Source organism: Gymnoscopelus microlampas (genome assembly GCF_963454915.1).
Source record: "Gymnoscopelus microlampas genome assembly, chromosome: 5".
Lineage (NCBI taxonomy): Eukaryota > Metazoa > Chordata > Actinopteri > Myctophiformes > Myctophidae > Gymnoscopelus > Gymnoscopelus microlampas.
In genome coordinates this window covers 50415449-50438293 of record NC_139942.1, presented here as the reverse complement: position 1 = coordinate 50438293, position 22845 = coordinate 50415449, and the positions used below count along the sequence as shown (strand labels likewise).

At 39.2% G+C, this 22845-nt stretch overlaps 1 protein-coding gene across 1 annotated transcript in view; it reads left to right on the top strand.

Annotated features, from left to right (window-relative positions):
* Positions 1–242: 242 nt before the first annotated feature.
* Positions 243–22845, top strand: part of LOC311045738 (chymotrypsinogen A-like) — an 80050-nt gene continuing 57447 nt past the window's right edge. The window contains exons 1-3 of the mRNA XM_084057759.1: positions 243–354; positions 456–530; positions 3207–3322. Of these exons, the coding sequence (XP_083913885.1) occupies positions 312–354; positions 456–530; positions 3207–3322 (234 nt within the window). The 5' untranslated portion in view covers positions 243–311. The remainder of the gene's footprint in view (positions 355–455; positions 531–3206; positions 3323–22845) is intronic.

The window sequence follows — 22845 nt, the reverse complement described above, 5'->3', positions numbered from 1 at the left end:
GTGTGAGTGTGTGTGTGTGTGTGTGTGTGTGTGTGTGTGTGTGTGTGTGTGTGTGTGTGTGTGTGTGTGTGTGTGTGTGTGTGTGTGTGCGTGAGTGCTTGTGTTTTCCCAGTCAGAATGTTATTAAGAAAATAAACCACTCCCTGATGAATACATAATGAGTAGAGCTGACATGTGACAACTACACAGATATAAGACAGTAAGGGTTGTTCAGTGAAGCTCAGGTTCAGACTGAAGACTAACTGGATCATATCAGTGTATGTTTATTGACAGCTACAGACATATCAGTATATGAGTCCTTACAGACAGATATGAATGAAGTAACCTTGATGTTCCTTCTGCTGTGGAGCTCAGGTACAGTATGACTTTATTTTATAACTGTTCTTAGACCACATTTTGTCCCACCTTTTAGTTGCATTTGGATCTTTGACTGGTACTCTCCATGTTTTCAACAGGCTCACAACTGACATCAGCAGTCTATGTGCGTTCCCCTGAAGAAGTGGTTGTTGGCAATGGAACCACAGACACAGGTGGGTAGAGTAGCCAAAAACTGTTCTCAATTGAAGGCCTTGTTTCTTTAAAATAATAATGGCTCAAGTAGAAGTAAAGCCACCCCAATAATTACTTGAGTAAGAGCATCTGAAAAGACTACTAAGTTACTTGATCTGATTTATTGTTTACATGAGCAGAAATGAAATGTGTAAAATATAAAATGATAAATGCTATCCACGGAAAATAAACAAAATATAAAATAGCCATGTTGTGCAAATTCAAATAACACAACTTTATTTGTATACCACCTTTCATGACATGAAATGCAGCTCAAAGTGCTTTACAGAGCAAGAATACTATTACAGTTACAACAATAAAGCAAACAAGAAAAGCAGAAGCATAAAACAACATTAAAATAATCGCAAAAGGCAGTGAATCAGGCAATACAGTGAGGACATGGATATCAACATAGAGATTTAAAAATCAACCAAAAAATCAGGTAAAAGCAAGAGTGAAGAAGTAGGTCTTGAGCTGTGCTTTAAACCTATCGACAAGGGCTGCCTGTCTTTGGTGTAATGGGAGTTTATTCCACGCTGTCGGTCCGTAGAAGCAGAATGCTGCTTCACCGTGTTTTTTATATGTCATTGTAGGCACCTCGAGCAGGTCAGCACATATATAGGCAGGCAGTCATAGAGGTAGGAAGGTGCCAGACCATTTAGAGCTTTATAAACTAGTAAAATAATTTTAAAATCGATCCTAAAATCAACCGCGAGCTAGTGTAGTGAAGCTACTCTCATCTTAGTTTTGGTTAAAACTCTGGCTGCCGCATTTTGAACAAGTTGTAATCTGTCAGTTGTTTTCTTTGGCAGGCCAGAGTGAAGTGCATTGCAGTAATCAAGCCGAGAGAAAACAAAAGCGTGGATCATCGTTTTTGCATCGTCCAACGACAGATAGGCTCTAATTCGCGCAATATTTCTAAGATGAAAGAAAGCAATCTTGGTAACATGATTAATGTGTGTATTAAAATTCAATTCAGAATCAATAATAACCCCCAGGTTCTTTACTGTAGTGTTACTTTCTACAGTCAGGTTACCAAGTCTACTTATTATTGATTCTCTCTTCTCACTAGAACCAATTATGAGAACTTCTGTTTTATCCTCATTTAGCTTAAGAAGGTTCTCGCTCATCCAGCATTTTATACTGGACAGACAGGTCAACAGTCTAGAGCACAGGGGTAGTCTACAAGTGGAGCTACAGAAAGATATACAGTAGCTGGGTATCATCAGCATAGAAATGGGAATTCACTCCGTGATCGGTGATGAGTTCTCCCAGCGGCAGTATATACAGGGAGAACAATAAAGCACCAAGAATTGAGCCCTGTGGAATACCAGAACAGATGTCGTGTTTGTCTGAATCTAAGTCAGCTAGACTGACAGAATAGCTTCTGCCTGTTAGGTAGGAGTAAAACCAGGACAAGGCCGTGCCTGACAAACCAATCCAGTACTCCAGGCGTTATATTAGAATTGTGTGATCAATTTTATCAAAAGCAGCCGTTATCAAGGAGTAGGAGAACGGATACATTTTTGTCGTCAGCGGACACCCTAAGATCATTACTTACTTTTACAAGTGCTGTTTCTGCGCTGCGACCTTTTCTGAAGCCAGATATGGCCTAAACCACTTAAAAAAGTATACACAATGATACATACAATCTTTAAAACATTAAGTCAGACAAAAAAGGCAGCACGTACGTAGTCAGTCCACTCGCATCACCTTCCAGCACAGAGATAGTCTGTGATGTGCTGTGAATAGAATCATTTGATTGGTCAAACAGATGCATGTGACAGAGCCGATTGCAAATACCAGTCAGCCTGTTTGGCTGAAGTCTCTCTGAGACAATAGCCAAATTCCAATACCCCAACTTCCACACTCGCTCACTCCACTCGCGCACTAGTCCTGCCGCCGAGCGAGTAGGAGAGAATTAGATGCGAGTCAGGAGGAGTCAAGCCGGCTGGACTGATGGACACATTCCAATTCCTCTCCTGCCTGCTCACTCACTCGCTACTCCTTTATTTCATGTTGTATATTATATACATTTTTTTTCATAATGAGCTGTTTGACATGCATTCTCGCACAACAAACAGCATGATTGTATAAATAAAAATCAACCCATTATTTAATTTGTTGCTTCAGTAGCTTTGATCTCTGTTATTCAGAATGAATATGTATAAATGCACTTCAGTATCTCTGCGGTTTAATCAAGTAGTACTCTTTCGCCCTCACACTGTTCAACACACGCATGCAGATGCCTTATGTTTACATTTTAGGATATGAGCAGCACCCAGAAAAACGTTTTGTCGACTCTCTTGCTCTAAAACATCCCCTTGAAGCCCGCGGTACAGCACTGCAGTTTTCTTTATAGATAAGGGCACCTTCAACATGCATAGATCAAGGTAGGCTACAACAACACGCAGCAATTAGATTTTTTCCCTCTATGCCATCACGTTATCAACAACATGCCACTGTGGCTATAACACTCTCTCTATATTTTATCATTTTTTGTTTAGTGGGTTCCCATAAAGTTGAGCAATGCTGTGTGTGTGTGTGTGTGTGTGTGTGTGTGTGTGTGTGTGTGTGTGTGTGTGTGTGTGTGTGTGTGTGTGTGTGTGTGTGTGTGTGTGTGTGTGTGTGTGTGTGTGTGTGTGTGTGTTCTTCAGGCTGTGGTGTTCCTGCCATCAAACCAAAAGTCCCTGGATGTCCCAGTGATGGATTAGGTATCGTCAACGGTGAGGAGGCTGTACCTCACTCCTGGCCCTGGCAGGTCTCCCTGCAGGTACATAACAACACACTGTTTGTATTTACCAATTCATTATCCACACATGTCACTAATAGACTGGACAGTGCATTCACTCCATGTGTATTTTGTCTTTACTATGATGACATATAATTGAACAAAAATAATGGGTGGGAGTACAGTAGGTGGATGAAAGAAAGGGAAGATGTTTTGCCATTGCATAGACACTCTAAGTTAAATAAATCCTACTGTTGCTAATGAAACCAATGTGATTTCAGACCTGCTGGGGCTCTCATCATCGCTGTGGTGGATCACTGATCAACAGGAACTGGGTTGTGACTGCTGCCCACTGCAAGATCAGGTACAAGATGTTTATGTATATATGACTAAAATACAATAACTTTGTTTTGTTGACTAAGATGGACGGAACAAATCACAAAATGATGACGTAAAAAACTACTTGTGCGTTGTGCCCATGAATATGTGGTATTCAAAATAAAAGGAGGTTGTTTTTACTGGCTAGTAAAATGTTTGATAGTACAAGCATTGATATGTAACCTTGTGATTATGACAAATGGGCATTATTTTATTTATGTATATGTATATGTACAGTATATATATATATATATATATATATATATATATATATATATATATATATATATATATATATATATATATATATATATAGGGTGAGTGTAGGAGGCGTTCGGGGGAGGGAAGTCGGGTGGGGAGGGTTATATTTGTCATTGCACATCTTCTTACGAGCTGGGGGTGGCACCTGTCAGCAGGGAGTGTTGTCCTCACTGACAATTGGCATGGCGACTAAATTGGGGAGAAAAATGGGTAAAAAGTCAAAGGAAACTAGAGCTCCTCGAGCACAAGCCATTATAGAGGTGCGTGGGATCTGTAGAAGTTAAGGGATTAATGTTGATGAAGTTATTGCCAATCAGGATGAAATATGACAAATCTGACAGGTTTGTCTTGATCACATGACCATAGACATACTATTTGCAAGATGTTTGGACAAAATGTGTAGGAGTAATATATAAAAAAAACAATTGTGTTGCAAAAATCTGCCTCCTGGTGGCTCTATAATCGGCCAATGTGAAAAAGCTCATCTGCCTTTCATGGCAATCGGATGCCACGTTCATGATTTGAGACATTTTGTTCAAAGCAAACCACTCCTGAAAACTTTAGAAGCCAATCTTAGCCAATCAGGATGGAATAAGAAGAATCGGACATATCAGTCTTGATCACATGGCTATAGAGATAATGTGTACTTTAATCATTCACTCACTTACTCACTCACTCACTTTGACTTAAACAACTCACCATCATCTTTCATTTTCAGTAAATATCACCGTGTAGTCCTGGGTCTGCACAACCGCAAAAACACAAACAACGTTCAAAACATGGGGATTGGAAAGGTAAGTGATCCGAGTCTGTTTTATGAGATACATATTGATACATACTGTGGCCACTTCCTACAGTATGTGTCCTTCCCCCAGACGGATACAGGTCCAGTGGGCAGGGCAGCTAAACATTGTGGGTAGCTCAATGTTAAATAGGAAGTTTTTCCAAAATGTGAGAACAATGAAGTATAATAAGGAAAATGGTGGGGAATAATGTACATTATACATGATTTTAACATGCATGGCATCATTATCAGACCATTTTCGTTGAAGTTGTTGTTAAGGCCCAAAATTCTTTTTACACTCTATAACATTCTCAAAGAGTCTCCTAGACCCAAAGACACTCTTTGAGTCTCCTACCGACTCCGGCGGTCATCAAATTATTGGCTTAGGAAAACACTGATGTTGGCCTACAAAGCAACCAATATGACACCCCCATTATCTTCAAAGCCTGATCCAACCCTGCAACCCCTCCCGCTCACTCAGATCAGCTAACACAGCGAAACTGTCAGAACCTTCGACTCAGACTCTTCTCCCTTCTAGCTCCCAAACTGTGGAACAAACTCCCCATTGCAGTTAGAACTGCAGACTCAGTCACTCCAAATCGTCTGGCGTAATCTGAAGACTCAACTCTTCAAACTCCACCTTAGCCTGTAGCCCGTAGCACTTGCCCTAGCCTTGATGACCTTGCAGGCGTATGCAAAGGCTAAAATGTAATTTAGCATGTTATTTAGACAGATGGCAGGTCATTTGTAGACCTGGCATCCTATAGTGTGTATAGTGTCAATGTACATATTATTGCTTTTTTATTATACTGTTTAGACTGATGATAGGTTCTTGGTTTACCTATGATCCTAGATTACTATAATTTCTACGCATTTGATGTATTACCTTGTGTAAATTGGATACAGGCTTTGTAGTAAGTTGTAGCATTTGTAGAAATATTGGGCATTACATGTACTGTAATTAATAAATACAAATGAGTATATGTATGTTGCCCCTCATTTGTAAAAGAAACAAAGTACATATATATATATTTAAAAAAAAGAAGTGGCCAGTGTTGTCAGGGGCTGACTGTTCTGGTTATGTGGTACCCACATATATTGGCTGGCTCGGGCATGGCTTCAATTTAAGCATTAAGATATGAATGGGACACAATATTATGTTATTACATTTCTTATCAGGGTCCTCTCCATTAACCTGAACATCAATTTGGCGATTTTTTATTCTTGGACAATTTTGATGTTCCTGTCTCCAGATTGGAAAACATGTTTGAAGCCAAACAAGGAACAACAGTTAGCTTTTTACACATCTCTCCTAACAGCTAAGCTGAATGTATGATTTCCCTGGTAGGTCTTTGATCACCCCAACTGGAACAACAAAACTGCTGACTATGACATCACACTGATCAAGCTGCAAAGACCTGCCCAGATGAACGAGCATGTGTCCCCCGTGTGTGTGGCTGAGACTAGTGACATCTTCTATGGTGGCATGAAGTGTGTGGCCACTGGCTGGGGGGACACCCGCTTCGAAGGTGAGTGAACGACAGGAAACAAACTTTTCATCCCTCAACCACAGATTGGACCATTTTACCAGTACAGTTTATTTAGCATAGAGTAGGGTGTGTACACGTGGCAGGTAGGCTATAGCCTGGTAAACCCTCCCTCCGGAAATCTCATTTCCATTTGATTTCAGGAGAGAGTCTGGCCTGAACCGCCTTTCTGCAATAATCGCTGTGGGCTGGAGTTGGGCGGGAGTAATACCGTTGACTGACAAACCCTTCAACCAATGATCGTTTTTCCCCTTCAGCCAATCAGCAGTTCATGTTGACGAGCTCCAGACTATGTGACGCAACGGGACTTTTGGGACGGCCATGCCGAAAATAGGTTGCCTTATTGGGATACATGCGTGTCACTCCCCGCCCCTGCCGGTTCTCTAAATTTATATTTTTAAATAGGCTCTGTCATGATTAATTGACCACATATATGAAGTTAAACAACTAAATTCGATCCAAACAATATCTTAATAGTAAATTCCGTGCCTCAAAAAAGAAGTTTGAGACCGTTTTAAAACCCAAAATAAGAAGTCACGGCACTCGCAGAACAACAATGGCTGCCGTTCGTTTTTTTTCGGCCCCAGTCAGGCTGCACTCGGCTTCATTCGGGCTCACTCGAACTCGCCACCTGATTGGCCAACTGTCGCTGTCAATCACAGAACGATGTGCGACGACGCTGATAGGCTCGTCAGTTCGGCGTATAGAGCGATTATTGCAGAAAGGTGGTTCAGGCCAGACTCTCTCCTGAAATCAAATGGAAATGAGATTTCCGGAGGGAGGGTTTACCAGGCTAGGTAGGCTACTGCAGATCAAATGTATAGAGCAGATTCATTTTCAACATCTAGAATAGGATCAATCAACAATTGTCAATTATTATATCAGTTTGAAACCTCTTGTTCAGAATAACTGTAAAAACTGCAACGCTTCAAGATGATTTAATTAAGCAATTACACGAGAGGGTGTGCTTTATCTTGATTATTGGCACGCCGGTGATAAGGTCAGGAACGAGGCGGCGCCAAGTTCCGCAAGCATCACTGAAGTGCCAATAATCAAGGTAAAGCACACCCTCAAGTGTAATATTGTTATTAACCATCAAAATAAAACATATCAAAATGTATTCATATTGCGGGACATTTCTCTCTCTAAATAACAACCTTTCTGAGTGTTTTATCTCTGTTATCCTGGAAATACATGGAGTCTATAGAGACACACAGAGTCCTTGTTTACTCATCAGCCACGCTAGACAACCTTCCTCAGACTTGACACATAGAGAAACAAAACATAACTGTTAGCTCAACCTCATTGTATTTAAGATATGCAACAGAAATTCAAATGTTCCGTCTGATCAGCACAGCTGATTTTTATATTTTGATTAGGTGTGCTGTCATGCTCATTTGAGCACAGAGCCTATTTCAACCAAACAGATTGCTTCATTGGAACTTGTATGATGAAAAATAACAAAGTTATCTACTCCAGCTCTAACTTTGTTGGTCATCAAATGTATTTTCTTCTCAAAAAGGATAACATTAAGACCTCTACAATTTAACAACAATGTATCATTCTCAGTGACACATAGAGGTGTCTAAGAGCTCAAACCTAATCATTGAATTGTGTATTTCTTTCAGCTCCTGAGTTACCTCTCAAGCTCCAGCAAGTTTGTCTGCCCCTCATCGCCCACAATCAGTGCAAGAGCGACTACTGGGGCAGTGTACTCACCGGTCGGATGATCTGTGCTGGAGCTGCTGGATCTGTAATCTGCCAAGTGAGTGACATAGACTTCAATGAAAGAAAAAAAGAAAAAGAAAAGAGGAAAACAGAAAGATGCCATAGCTAAACAACAAGATGGGGGATGTAAAAAAATCCCCCCCAAAATGTAACAATAATAAAATAATTATAATTATAATACTACTAATAATAATAACACAATTGTAAACACAACTTGTAAACACAACTGCTTGTTGTTTCAGGGTGACTCTGGTGGACCCCTGGTGTGTGAGAAGAATGGAGCCTGGATCCTGGTTGGTGTGTCCTCCTTTGTTAAGAGAGGCTGCATTACCAAAACGCCTGCTGTTTTCGCCTACGTCCCTAACCTGCGTGCCTGGATGGACAGAACTATCGCTGACAACTAAACTGTAAACTGCTGTTACTCTAGCTGTCATCTACATCAGTGATTCTCAACCTTTTATGAGCACTGGACCACTAGCGTATAATTCAAACAATCCTCAAGGACCAGCCCACCCCATCTCCCCACAACATCTATTGTAGTATATAAGAAGGACTAACTCAGTAATTTCAATTTCAATAACAAATTTGTCATACACCAACAGTAGCTGATCTACATCAACAATTTTTGGTGCACAAAGAAATATATGAAGCAGTCAATATTTAATTTCAAACTTTTTTCCACACACTATGCCTATTCATATAATAGTTTTTCTGAAATGTGATGAATATATTATTTAAATATAATTTTGAAACATTTAAGAAAAGGTACAATACATTTATGTATTTATTTTCTTCTTTTTTTACATTTTAAAACATTTAAAACAAATGATGCCATTGACCACTAGTGGTCCGTAGAAACAGTGATCTTCTACATAATCAATAATACAATCATTGCAAATGCCTGGTGTATGTGTCCTTGAGGTGTACATTGTTTGCGGTGATAAATAGGGTTGTCCGATATTGGCTTTTTTACCGATAACCGATATACCGATATTGTCCAACTCTTAATTACCGATACCGATATCAACCGATACCGATATATGCGGGGATTATTGTGATTAGGGTAAGCTCAAATTTCATATCACACACACCATATACAGTAAGAACTCCTGTAACTTATTTATAAAGCAAAAAAAAAAAAAAAAAAAAAATGTTTTTTTTTTTTCAAAAACCGATACCGATATTTTCCCGATATCAATTTTTATGCTAATATCGGCCGATAATATCGGACATCCCTAGTGATAAATGCATATTGCTTATTGCTTGAATAAATCTTTGAATTTCAGTTGGTTACCAGTGGTCTCAATCATTTTACCTGGAGATACAGTAGTGAGAAACGTAGATTTTCTGATTCTGTATTTAGAGAGTGGATCATCAGCCATTAGTGACCTTCCCCTTCGCTGAAGCTTCAGGATGCCGTCACAGAGCATTACCATCCTTAATTGTACCAGGTGACACAGTGTATTTGTGACCTATTTCCCAACATCGTATCAAAAAAGGAAAGCTTGTCCAAAGTTCCCACGGACGTCGACAGTGTGATAAAAATTATATTCCACCTTAAAACAACTGTTTAAATCAGAGTTTTTTGACAGCCTGTGTCTGTGATCGGGAACACACTTCCAAGTTACATTTTGGACGGACCTTAAAAATACAATGCTCTGTGACCGAGGTCAAAAGCTACAGTGAAGGGGGAGCTCGGGGCTAAGAGTGGATATGCACGGTTTGATAGTGATATAAAGGAGTAAGGAGGAAACTATAGTATTTCTTTATAGATACAGAACATGAATAATAATTTTCTTTGTAGATTTGTTTTGCAAAGACACTTGATAGAAATGTATTCAAATGACCCACCCTGACCCACCCTTAAAGGATAAGAACTGCAATTTCAGTTACAGCCGTTTCAAAGTCACGAACAGTACCCTGTTTTTCAAATATTTAGGTTTACAATAAGATTAATTAATCATCAAGGGAGGAGAAAATAAATGTCAGCAGTTGGTTACTGTGGACGTGTTTTTTCACAGCTTTTCTAAGTAAAGCGAGAAGCTTCTGGAACATAAGCTGACCACAATGTCAGGGTACATAGAGTCACTTTGGTCCCTTTGCTTGGTCTCTTCTATGTACACAGAAGTGTTAAAACCACACTGCTCAAGTAATGCACCCGCCTTTCACACATACTGTGCATCATGTCAACGTGTTTACAGCAAACAGCTAACTTTCCAACCACAAATGCAATTTACAATTTAGGCATTTAGCAGAAACTCTTAATCCAGAGCGATTTACAGTAAGCAAGGCAATACATTAATGCATAGAAATAGTAATGGGAACCAATAACCTATCATCTAAACATTATGATATCCAAAAATAAATAATCTGTACAAAATTTGATCCATAATAATCTATCGTCGGACTGCGTGTACACACAAACAGGATCTGTGGTAGACAGCCAGCGAAAAAAAAAAAAAATGCACGTCCTTCCCACCTCCCCAACTGGCCACAGAACATTTATATACATTATGATCGCTTGTCAGACCGTTGGTAAACACAAAGATCACTGGTCGTTGAAACCCAATGCATGTGTTGATGTTACTGAAATTTGAGTCACAATGATATGAGGGCTGCAAATGTTTCAGAAAATCTTTTAGTGATATCAGAGCATATGAGCATATATGCCACCATTCAACATTTTGCAAATGTGAAAAAAATGAGAAAAGTTCACTTCTCAGGACACAAATCTCTGCCATGCCGGGTTTGCTATCTAGATACATTTTGATCATGTGACTCCAGAGACAATGTATCCCTCCGTAGTTGTGTGGTTTTTGGACAAAATCTGTAGGAGTTGAAGCAAAAGTGTGTTCTGAAGAAAACGCAAAATGGCAGAAAATCTAGTCTGGCACAAATGGGTGGGGCCTTTATGGGGAACTGCGGTATCATGCACGGAATCCAGGGAAAAAAACTTTACTTGTATGAACTACGGTTCAAGAGTTATTGAAACTCTTGTGGTGTCGGTTCTTCCTGGGTTTGATGGGAATGTGCGTGCAAAGTTTCATTGCAAGTCAGAGAGGGGGGGGGGGGGGGGTGGGGGGGTCGTGCATGTAGCCAGGGGGAGGGGGTCTGTGAATGTGATCACATGAGCTGAGAGGAGACAGTGCAGCAGTTAATTTTGATTAGTTCACATGTTAATTCAGTTTTACTGTAAGATTATATCAAATAGATTTTTTTCAATTCAATTCTGTATTTCAATTTAGTACTAAATTGCCGCACTTTTTTCGACACCAGCTCACGTCTTGTCACAGTCTTATAATTATATATAGTTTGCGGGTGTTAACTTGCTAAAGATGAGAAGCGTACAGCCTGTTTGTGACAAATACATGGCCCTCTGGACAAAAATGTAATGATTGTGCTTCCTCTTTCCATCTCCAGCGCTGCATTTGAGGGAAATTAACAAGATCAGACAAAGATATCAGCAAACCCTACAGAACAGTCAACACTCTTTTGGTTGAATTCTCGCAAGTTACATTTTCAAAGCAGCACACATAAGCCCAAACTGAAAGTTGATGGCCAAAATCATACAACACAATATTAAATGCTTTCAATCATGATTAACTTGCTATGTGCCTGTGCTATTGATATGTTATAAAACGTTGTTGTCAGGCAGAAACTCTCATGCACAGCGCGCGTGTGTGTGTGTGTTGTAAATATTATATGCTATAACAATGTTGTGTTGGGTTGTCAGTGTTCTTGTATGAAACCTCAGTTATTAAATGGTTAATGAGAGATTGGTCTGTTGAGCTACAGTACTTCAGTTTCCATTAGATGGCAGCAGAGTGTTTAGTATGACAGGTTGTAGCAGTATATACAGTAGAAACATCATCAGGTTGTAGTATATAGTGTAGAAAAATTGTATCAGTCAGCTGATAAGATCCTCTACTTCAGTGGTTCTCAAAGTGGGGTCAGGGGACTCCCAGGGGTCCTTGACGGGCTCCAGAGGGTCCCCAGCAAAATGGGGAACAATTTAACGACTTTAACCCTATTTTATACTTCAGATATTCAAAAATAGCCAGCACAACATGTTGTGGGCTTGTAGATCGGCTATTTTAGAAAAATCTTGAAATTTGAGATATCAAAAGCTATTTTTGAAAAAAAAGAAAGAAAGAAAGTAAGGGCAAATACATAGCCTATATGTTTGGGGCGTTCTTGACATGAAAATGTTTGAGAACCCAGCTCTACTTGGTCACATTGTTTGTTGAGAGCTGATGCTGTGTATTCAGAGGAACTTACAGGTCAGGGTTAAAACCCTATCAGTTGACCGGGGTCCCCCAGGGCTCTATACTTGGTTCGCACTTTTCTTTTTTGAATATAAGATACAAATGCTACTCACTGCTTGGTGTTAATGTGTCAGTAAATTAAACCATCATTGGTAACTTGATATTGGATCAAGTCTTAAAATCTTTCTTTCTTTCTTTACTGTACTGTACACCAGAATGCTATGCAACACTAAACATCAACCAGGATGAACACGTATCTGGAGGGCTACTGAGGGTGGAGAAAATAACAGCCATGAGAATGAGGCTGGCCGGTCAGTCACTGCCATCGACACTGGGAGCTCCCAGCCAGCAAACCTGTGCCATGGGACCACACACATGGACATCGGTCACGAGGGCGTTCCACACCTACCTACCTACCTACCTACCTACCTACCTACCTACCTACCTACCTACATGGAAGTACTAAAGAAAGATGCAGGGGAGGAAACTCAGGAAAGTAGTGGTGAGCTGCTAGCCAGATGTATGGAGGATGGAGATGACTGGAGACGCCACTGGAGGGCTCGTCCAAGGATGACCTAAAGAGAGGAGGGGTCTACAATGACTTTGATCCATGAGATCCAAAGTTTGACCCTTACCATCACTTACTTAGCACAACCTTTGTATTATAACATACCGTAGCTATCAGACAAGCGTATTGACAACCCAACATGCATATTCAAACATATCACATTTAAAATGCATCAACTTTCCAAAGATTGCATCTTAAAAGAGCTGGTTACAGTATGTCCACAAACACAAACTGTATAGGCCAAACTGTATAGGCCTTTTTGGGGCGGTGTAGCCGCCCCCTATAAGTGAGTTTTGGACACCGACCAAAACATTTGTGTACCCCCTAACCCTTCCATTGTTAATGCAAATCGATACTTTTTTCATATCAGCCAATCACGTTACAGCTAGTGTCATCACCACTAACTGTAATGTGATTGGCTGACTTTGCAAATTCAGGACTGTGATTGGCTAGCGAAACACATGACACATGTGCCCTATGAATAGCAGTATGGACTTTTAAAAAAGTAATTTATCCTTTTTTTAAAGTGAGTCATGTTGTGATGACCACACACCGCCCACTTCACACTGGGTGTGATTTTTTCTATACTAGGAAATGTGACTGTAAAACCGAGGTATGGACCGGACCGCAAATCATGTGCACCGTTACACCCCTACTACACATGAACAACTCACTTTACTTATATACACTCTGATCATATCTGATCTATTACACTAACAAGCTAGCTTGTCTTCACAAGCTGTATTTCAGCGTTGAGGCAGCAGACACTGATAAACAGCTGGTCTATTCTAAATGTAAAAGAAAGTCTTGATGCTTCTGTCTTTCTTTACATGTTGGATTCTTCTTGTACCCTGCTGTTCTGATCAGCAGATAAGCCTTGTCTACGACCAACACCTCCTCTGATGTTTTCATAATCTGGACTGTCCTCCTGAAACATGACATGAATCACATTTAGATGATCATGAATAAATCATTAGTATAAATTAGAGTAATTAATGAAAATAATGTAGTTCTCCTTACTTCTTTGTCCTTGCCAGAGTCTCGTTTCCTTTAAAAACATGAAATTATATTTCAAAGAGGAATAACTACACTTGACTTAAGGCTGTATTTCTATGTAGTTATGATGACAGGAAACTCACCAAATCCACAACATAAGCAAAGGAAACAGCAGCACTGCCAACAGCTTGACTCCAATAACAACACGAAGGATGACGCCATCAACTGCAAGAAAATGACAAGATTATTACATTAATTAGGGGAGGAAATTAGGGTTGTCCTGATCACGTTTTTTTTGCTCTCGATCCAATTCCAATCATTTGATTTTGATTAACTGCCAATCCCGATTTTTCCCGATCCGATATTTTGGCAATGCAGACAATAAAAATAAACCTATTGAAGTTCTCCCTTAAGGTTATTTTTTTATTTAAATGACAGTATCCAACATGGATATAGCTTTTTGTTCACTCATCACAAAAAGTCACTGCTTCAGTTGTTTTGGTTTGCTTTAACCTCTGGACTTAAAATGTTACCGTACACTTACTCTCTGTTGCTCAGTGTACTTTATTAAACTTTCAGACAAGGCATAACGATCTTTAACGGGCTGCAGCTGGATAAAGACAAGACGTGGACTCAGTATGGACATGTACAGTGTCACCATTAATGCAGCGGTGTGGGTCACAGTGGTGGATAATCAGCAACGTGTTGTTGATAATTATATGTACCACATATTATGTTAATGCAAGGCAATCAAATGCTACAGCTTTGAATACAAATGTCGGAACTGGTGGAGAATGGAAAATAAGACTGCCTGTTGTGCACAACGCAACAGTAATAGGCTATAACTGTATGTTATAGCCTATAGCGTCACATTACATAAGCATTATGAACAAAGAGGCTGTGGTCAAAAGAAACGCTTCCCCTTCTCACTGTCATCCACTCTTATCAACCAAGCACATCTGGCCGGTGTCATTATCTTTCTAGCCTACTCCTACAACTACTACTACAACATAAGGGAGTATAGGCTAAGGGACATTCAAATAAATAAAGTTGAGCAGGGATATCATTAGATAGACCCTAAAAAAACCTGGGCAAAAATCTTTGATTATGCAGGCTAAAATCCAAGATTTTGCAATGAAATATGCAGGGTTTTTATGTGATATTATGCGGTGAAATTGCGTGAAGTTGCAAAGTATGCAGAAAGTTGCGAAATATGCGGAAACAAATGTGCCGCATATTATGCGATGCGCAAATTATGCGATGTGCATATAATGCGATGCTATGCGATGGGACATAATAGTCTTATGTGCATATTATGCAATGCGATGTGATGTGATGATCCTTTTAGAAAAAAAATGACCCCTGCATAATTATGCCCATAATAGCATATTATTCGCATAATAGCATACTCACGTTTTTCTGGAGGGTCTAATTAGAGGTCAGAGAACAAAATTTCAGTCTATATGTAGCTAATTTTTGGCGAAAGAAGGTAATAACTGATAATGAGATTCACATTGGAGCATCACAGCTGCATATTACGCACGGTTTTACGTGCAAGTTTATATGCAGAAGGAAAAGCGACTATTTCTCCCTTGTTTCAATATTAACATTATAGATTTTCAAAACAGTGATTCCCGTATTGTAATTATGTTTTTGTTGTGGATATAAAATGGGTGGATGGATGTTGTAGATCTTGTTTTTGCCGTTCATTTGGTATATAACCTGTCGGAATTTGATGCAGGAACCGCGTCAATTCCAACATTATTATGTTGGAATTGACACTCATACTTCTGCTGGTGACAGGGAACCACGATGTACAAGCTTGTGTAGTGGACTGAATAATTGTATTGATTTATTCAAAAACGGTCTCTTAAGCTATTTTGATCACAAGTGTTTGTTTAATTATTTATTTTGGTCAGCGGTTATTTTTGGGTCATTTCTTTATTTTGTGTAACATTGTGGGTTCGTTTAGCACAGTTTATCATGATTATATTGCTTTACAGCATAACATTGATCTATAGTTATGTGATCGACTAGTGTTTTGGTGAGTCTGTGATCAATTGTGTTGGTCTGCCACAGTGGTTCCTGAACGGCACTGTGATTGCCATGTGATTCATTAGATAAAACAAAGTTTGAACAAAACATATTGGGAACTGTGCACAATGTTGTGAACAGTAATATTGTTTTGTAAGAGTTACTTGAAGAGTTTACTTCAGACCAAAGACTCGACCAGTAGATATAGTGGTTTCAGAGCCACATGATGGAGAAACGCTATTTCCTACAGCTGTGATTTGCATCGCTGCGCGTCGTGTATGTTTACATTTATCTTTGAGTCACGTCAGTTCGTATAACATTGCAATTCATTGGTAAAGGTTTAAATACTGTATATGATGTATTGTGTCATACAGACACAGTTAAAACCATGGACAATTAATGAAGGTTTGAATAGTGTTATTTGAATACATAAATAGAATAACTTACGGTTACAAAGTGAAATTAATTTATATAATATTGGTTAAAAACAGAACAAAAGTTTACAGGTGCATTCATTAGTCATTGCATTTAAGCAATTTTGATGCAGTTTTTGGTCCAGTATGGTAACATTTCTATGTTTAAGCATACGAAGTGCCTTTATTTTATTCATTTGTACGATGCTACAGTTACAGACTGAATGTCGTTTTGGAGAATTCATGGTGAAATGGTTATATGGTTATTGTAGTAATATGTGTGAACATGATGCTGCTAAAATATTGTGCATTTATTTGGAAGAATGTCAAATCGTATGTGAATGTGTTATTTCACTGCTGAAGCTTTATACAAAGTTACTCTGCTGTGTTTGAGATTCACCCGTTGCCCCTGTTACAGGTGCGCTACACTCAGCGTGCACGAAGTGACGCGCTGTGAGCTTTATCTGCTGTTTTTTTAATAATAGCCAACACTAAAATCTAAAATGACACAGATGCTTGTGTGAGGTCAGTGTGAGGTCCTTGACATATAAATGTGGTCTCTATTATTATTAATTTAATTATTATTATTAATACATTTTTCTATGTTCTATTACCAATTGGCTATAATTGGCTTCCAGTGTTTGTGTGAGGGGCCTATTTCTCAAAAAGGAAGTGCCAAAAATCATGAAATTATCAAATATTAAGGGGCCTCTAACCTTTTGTATAATAAACCACAGAGAGAGAACTTATTTATTCTCATAGATTAGATAGATGTATTCAATAAATGGAATACAATGTACAACCTTTCAACCGTTGTCTATTCTATTAAGTCTATTTGGCTGCGGACCCCGATCTGAAAATATGTAGTTCCAGCTAGGGCCCCATAAATAAGATTTGTGTTGTTAAAAAAATCTAAATGATTCCATTCCACAAGACTTTTCAAAAATGTTTCAGAAGTAGGTGATCTACAAGCTCATAACGCAATCCTACGTGTTGTGAGCTTGTCGACTATTTTCTAAGGTTAAAGTGGTTAAACTGATTTAGATTTTTAACACATTCTGCTGGGGATCCCCTGGAACCTCCTTAAGGACCCTTGCGGTTCCCCGGACCCCCACATTTTACCCCTATTTTAGAGTAATTAAAAAACAAAATGCTTTGATCATATCTGATGGTCATTTTTAAAGCACAAATTTTAAGTTTCTGTGTGTTTATATGAATAACAGGACACAGACCTATATATGAACAAACCACTGCTGTGTGTCCTTACCATTGTAATGGTCAGTGTGAGGTCCTTGACATATAAATGTGGTCTCTAACTAGAGTTCATTAACGTCAAATCAAACCTGACCTTTCGTATAGCAACATAAGCTAAAAACCACATAGACATCCTGCACACACAGAGAGAGAGAGAGAGAGAGAGAGAGAGAGAGAGAGAGAGAGAGAGAGAGAGAGAGAGAACAAAGGAATGTTGTTTTGTTTTGTACTGTAGTGTAGACCACAGCAGTATGTGCACAGCTCACTGTGTGCAAAAAAGAAGGGTGAAAAAGCACGTACATTTCGAGTATAGCCAGCCACGCTACTCTCCATGAGGCCCACGGGCCACATGCAGACCATGCTTCAGAAGACAAAGACACATCTTTAACATGAATGCTTAAAGGACATTTCAACAAACATGGGAGGCAGAATTTGCTTTTATGGAGGCTTTCCTGCAGCCTCTCAGTAATCAAACAAACTCCCACCACCTCCCCAACATCCTCCTTGTGCCGTCTAAGTTAAATGTATGATTCTGTGGATTGTTGTTGATGTTATATACAACATATGTGAATCTAAGCTTATGCCCCTGAAGGGTTCAATGTTCATGCAATAACTCTGTATCTTATGCTCTGCTTCTGGGGGGGGGGGGGGGGGGGTGATCTCGGATTCTGTGTCATGCTTGCACAGATAATCTGTAGTATCACAGCGGCAGAGTCACACCGCCAAACTGGAAGCAATAGCATTGCAATAAATGGTTAATCCTGATGATTCGGTTTTTTAAACGTACAAGAAGATATCTGTTGCTAAATGTCAAAATGGTTACATTTTTTTCACAATGGTTCACGTTTTTTTTCTTTATTTTTAAACATAGGTGATCCTTCGTGTTGTGAGCTTGTAGATCAGCTATTTTCGAATAGCCAATCCTCCAGGGTTAAACAGATTTTGATGCTTTTTAAACCAATTTTGGGGGAGACCCCCTGGAACGCCCTGAAGGACCCCTGCTGTTCCCCGGACCCTTCTTTGAGAAACCCTGTTTTAAAAAAGTAAAAATAACACATTTAACTGTAACGTTGACAAGATTGAATTATTTGAAATTTCATATAGTAAGAATGTTAGTTTTGACACAACATATCTAATGGTCATTTCTAAAGCAAATAAAAATAAAAATGAGTTGACATTGAATTTATATGAATAACAGGAATAACATAAAACTATAAATTAACAAAGCACTGCTGTATGTCTACTAGATAGTAATAGTTATCTTTAGTTGTAGAGTTCATGAACATGACCTGACCTGACCTTTAGTATAGCAACGTGAGCTAAAAACCACATAGACATCCTGCAGAGATAGAGAGAGAGAAGTTGTGGTAAAGTCTCTGAATGTTCTTCGAATAGAGAGTGGAACTGGGTTTTTTTGTACGGTAGACCACAGCAATACGTTCACACAGCTCACTGTGTGAATGTTGAACTGTCACATTATAGGACCAAACGAGACACACATCAATAGATGGCTGTGTCTGAAACAGTAAAACTGAAGCAGTGAGAAAAAAATAATAATAATAAAGTATACATATGCTGCATACGGCCTATAGCAAAAGAAAAAGTCCCTTGGACACAGCTGTATTTTTCTGTGTGGCCCCTGAGCATTGTTAAGGTGAGTTACTGCCAGGGCATAGAAAAATAAAATTACAAATAAATAAATATACTATATATTTTTTTTATAATAAACATTTTTATTCTCATACACTAAAACACACTTTAAGTATTTGCTGATCTTAAACATGTATGATTTAGGATGTACGAAGTTAAGATATTTATTCTGATAATCAATGTACAAACTGAAAAACTGTTACAAACTCTGTTATACAAATTGGGTCAAATAATAAATAGATAAATATCAATAAATGTAGTACAATGTAAAACATTATCTTCCCTAAGAGAACCGTTGTCTCCACATCCATTAATTAATTAAAGATGTTTTTTCCAAAACATAAATAATAAAAACTGTTAAATGAAAATGCATGCAAATGAAATGCTTTGACATTCTATATAGTAAGAATGTTTTGACAACAAGAAAGAGAGAGAGAGATAGGTTAAGTCTTTGAATGTTCTTCGAATAGAGAGTACAATGGAATGTTTTTTTATACTGTACACCGCAGCAGTACGTGCACACAGCAGGTAGATTTCGAGTAGCCGTGGGCCACATGCGGTCCATGCTTCAGAAGACACGGGGGTGGAGGGGGCCGGCTCCTACCCGCGCGCGGTCTCTCTCTCTCTCTCTCTCTCTCTCTCTCTCTCTCTCACTGCTGTTTTAATTTTTGTCCTCTTGTTAATGTAATCCCAAATAACTTTTGGTTTGTGTTTAGATTGTCTTGCTAAGTCTTCTTCATATAGATTTCTTAAATTCCGTGTTCTCGTTCTCACACAATTTCTAACTCTCCGATATTCTTTTTGTACCTCTGGGTCTTTACTTTTTATAGCCTTTCTTGCAAGAGAGTTTTTTTCCTTAATTTTTGTTTTTGTAATACTGTCTAAGGGAAAGTTGTGCTTCCTATTCAATGGCCTGTTCTTAATATTTGGCACATATTTATCCTCTGTTTCTTTCAACTTCAACTTTAATAATCTCCATTTATTGTCTACAATGTACATCATAGCCAGAGAAATATTTTTTCCATTCAAATAGTTCTAATTCTCTAATTGCTGCCTCAAAATTCCCCTTATTGTCTCCGCCAGGCCGAAAGGCATGGCGAGAGAGTATGTTTTCTACCCCGTCCGTCCGTCCGTGTGTGTGTGTGTCCGTGTGTCCGTGTGTCCGTGTGTCCGTCCGTCCTGTCTGTGTGTTACCAGCTAATCTCTGGCACCGTTGGCCCGTTTGCTCCCAAACTGTGCACACACACTCCCTGGATGCCAATTAAGAACCTCTGCCCCATTTTTTTCACATGGGCCTGTTATAGCGCCACCAGGAGGCCGATTTGTGCAAAACACATTTTTTTACATTACTCCTACAGATTTCATCCAAACGTCATGCAACTCGGTACACAGTATCTCTATAGTCATGTGATCAACACGGATCTGTCCGATTTCCCATATTCCATCCTAATTGCCTATGGTTGGCTTCCAAAGTTTGCAGGATTGGTCCGTTTTGAACAAAAAGCCTCAAACTATGCACGCAGCTTGCGATTTCCGTGGAATTTCACACGCACATTCCCACTAGGCCGAGGAAGAAATGCCACCCTTTTCACATTGGCCTGTTATAGCGCCACCAGCAGGTCTAATTTAGCAAAACACATTTTTGGAACAAAATGCCTCAAATCATGAATGCAGTGTCTGATTGCCGTGACAGACCTAAGAATAAATGGCACCCTTTTCACATTGGCCTATTATAGCGCCACCAGAAGGCCAGAATAACATACCTGACCTGGCGGAGACCTGTGCTCCGAGGAGCACTTTTTCTAGTTGTAATTTTTTCTTATTTTTTCGTTTTTCCTTATTTTTGTACAACATATGACCTTAAACAGCAAAACACAGTGATCGCTTTTACCAAATGGGCCTAGATATTGAACATCCTCAACCAAATTTTCCTCATTTGTGAATATAAGATCCAACACATGTGGTGTGTCACACCCTCTCCACCTTGTTGGTTCCAGAACATGTTGAAACAACAATGTATTCTGGACACAGTCCAAACAATTATTGTCTAATGTAGCTCCATCTCCCTTTGCATCAAGTAAATTCCAATCTATATTTGGCAAATTAAAATCTCCCATAAATAATTCATGTAAATACTTCCTAGATGACACTTCCTCCATTAAAACCAGAAGATTTCCGTTGTTAGTCTCTGTACCACTGTCAGATGGTGACTGTTGGGGCGAACAGAGAACACAAGCACAATTGCCCAGGCCGTATAAAATACATAAATAGTAGCAGAGAAAAGGGGAGCTTGAAACTGAGTGATTAGAACACCAGATGTTAATCGAACAGCGTAGGGCCAGAGAGGGCAGTTTGAAACTGTCTTGATTCAACAGATAGCAATCAAGGAGAACAATGAGGGGAACTTAAGGATAGCCAGAGATAACTAAAGGTGCAGAAGCAACCAAAAAGAAGCACTTTGGTCTAAATAACCATACCATGACGAACCAGTAAGGGGGCCGTGGGACAGAGATAAGAGTATTTAGCCAACAATAGGTAAGGACAGGTTAGGGTCACAGCGACATGATTACGGAAAGGAATTGGCAGGCGAACACAGTTTGTGGTCTCCTCTGAGTCCTTGGGGACGTCAGAAGCATTGTGGCAAGAGGAGACCACAACAAATGAATCATAAGTAGATACGTGAGAAACCACAAACACATACGTGAGAAATCAGAAACGCACACGTAAGGATGAGTAAGGGAAAATAGCTAAGGAGGAGGGGGCGACCACGAAAGATATATATGGTTAGGGGAGAGAGAAGACTTCAGAGAATTATCGCGTCGACATTGTTTGCTGTAATGCTTATGCTGGCTGACTAATTGTAATAAACCTTTTCTGATATAACTTACTTCCAAGTTTAGTTGTGCATCATTCTACCAATACACTCTAAAGCTAAGGAACCAAGGACCCTCTAAATCACCCACATGACCTATAGATTAAACCCACAATCATAGACTCTTTGTTGTTACATTTTATCTCCACAAAATATTCTCTTGGAACTCTGTCACTAATGCAACTTCCTTGACTTCTAATGACCTATGAATATAAAGCAACAACCCTCTACCTACGTCATTGTCAATATTCTTGGAGAAAATATTATACCCTTCTACGTCATCCAAATTAAAATCCACTGGATTCATTCTGTGCTTCGAATTTTTTGGTTTAACTTCAGTAATACCAATAATATGAATAAGTGGGAGCACTTTCAAACGAGCAGTAAATTCATGCATTTTGTTATGGAGTTGGTCCGCATTTGTATATAAACCCAAGATACTTTCTAAGGGGGAAAATGTACCGTCCTGATGTGTCTGGGGTGCAAGTTCATGCTCAAGTCAATCCGTCTTGGGGATTCTCACCACTCTCCTAGCCCAGGGGGGGCCCCGGACTTTGTAGATGATTTTCGCGTCTTTTCCTTCGCCTCTTCATACAGCTCCTTCTCTTTCTCTCTCTCGGTCCTTGTAAGGTCATTTGCAATTCTTATGTTTTGATACTTGTCAGTTTGATGTAACATGAATGATACAGGAGAGGTTCATTTAGAACGGTACGATTCGATTCAATGATTTAAAATCGATATAGTAACTATTTATTTACCCAAAACTTCTGTGTGAAAAATAAATACCTGGATACTGGATATAAACCCCTCTTTCT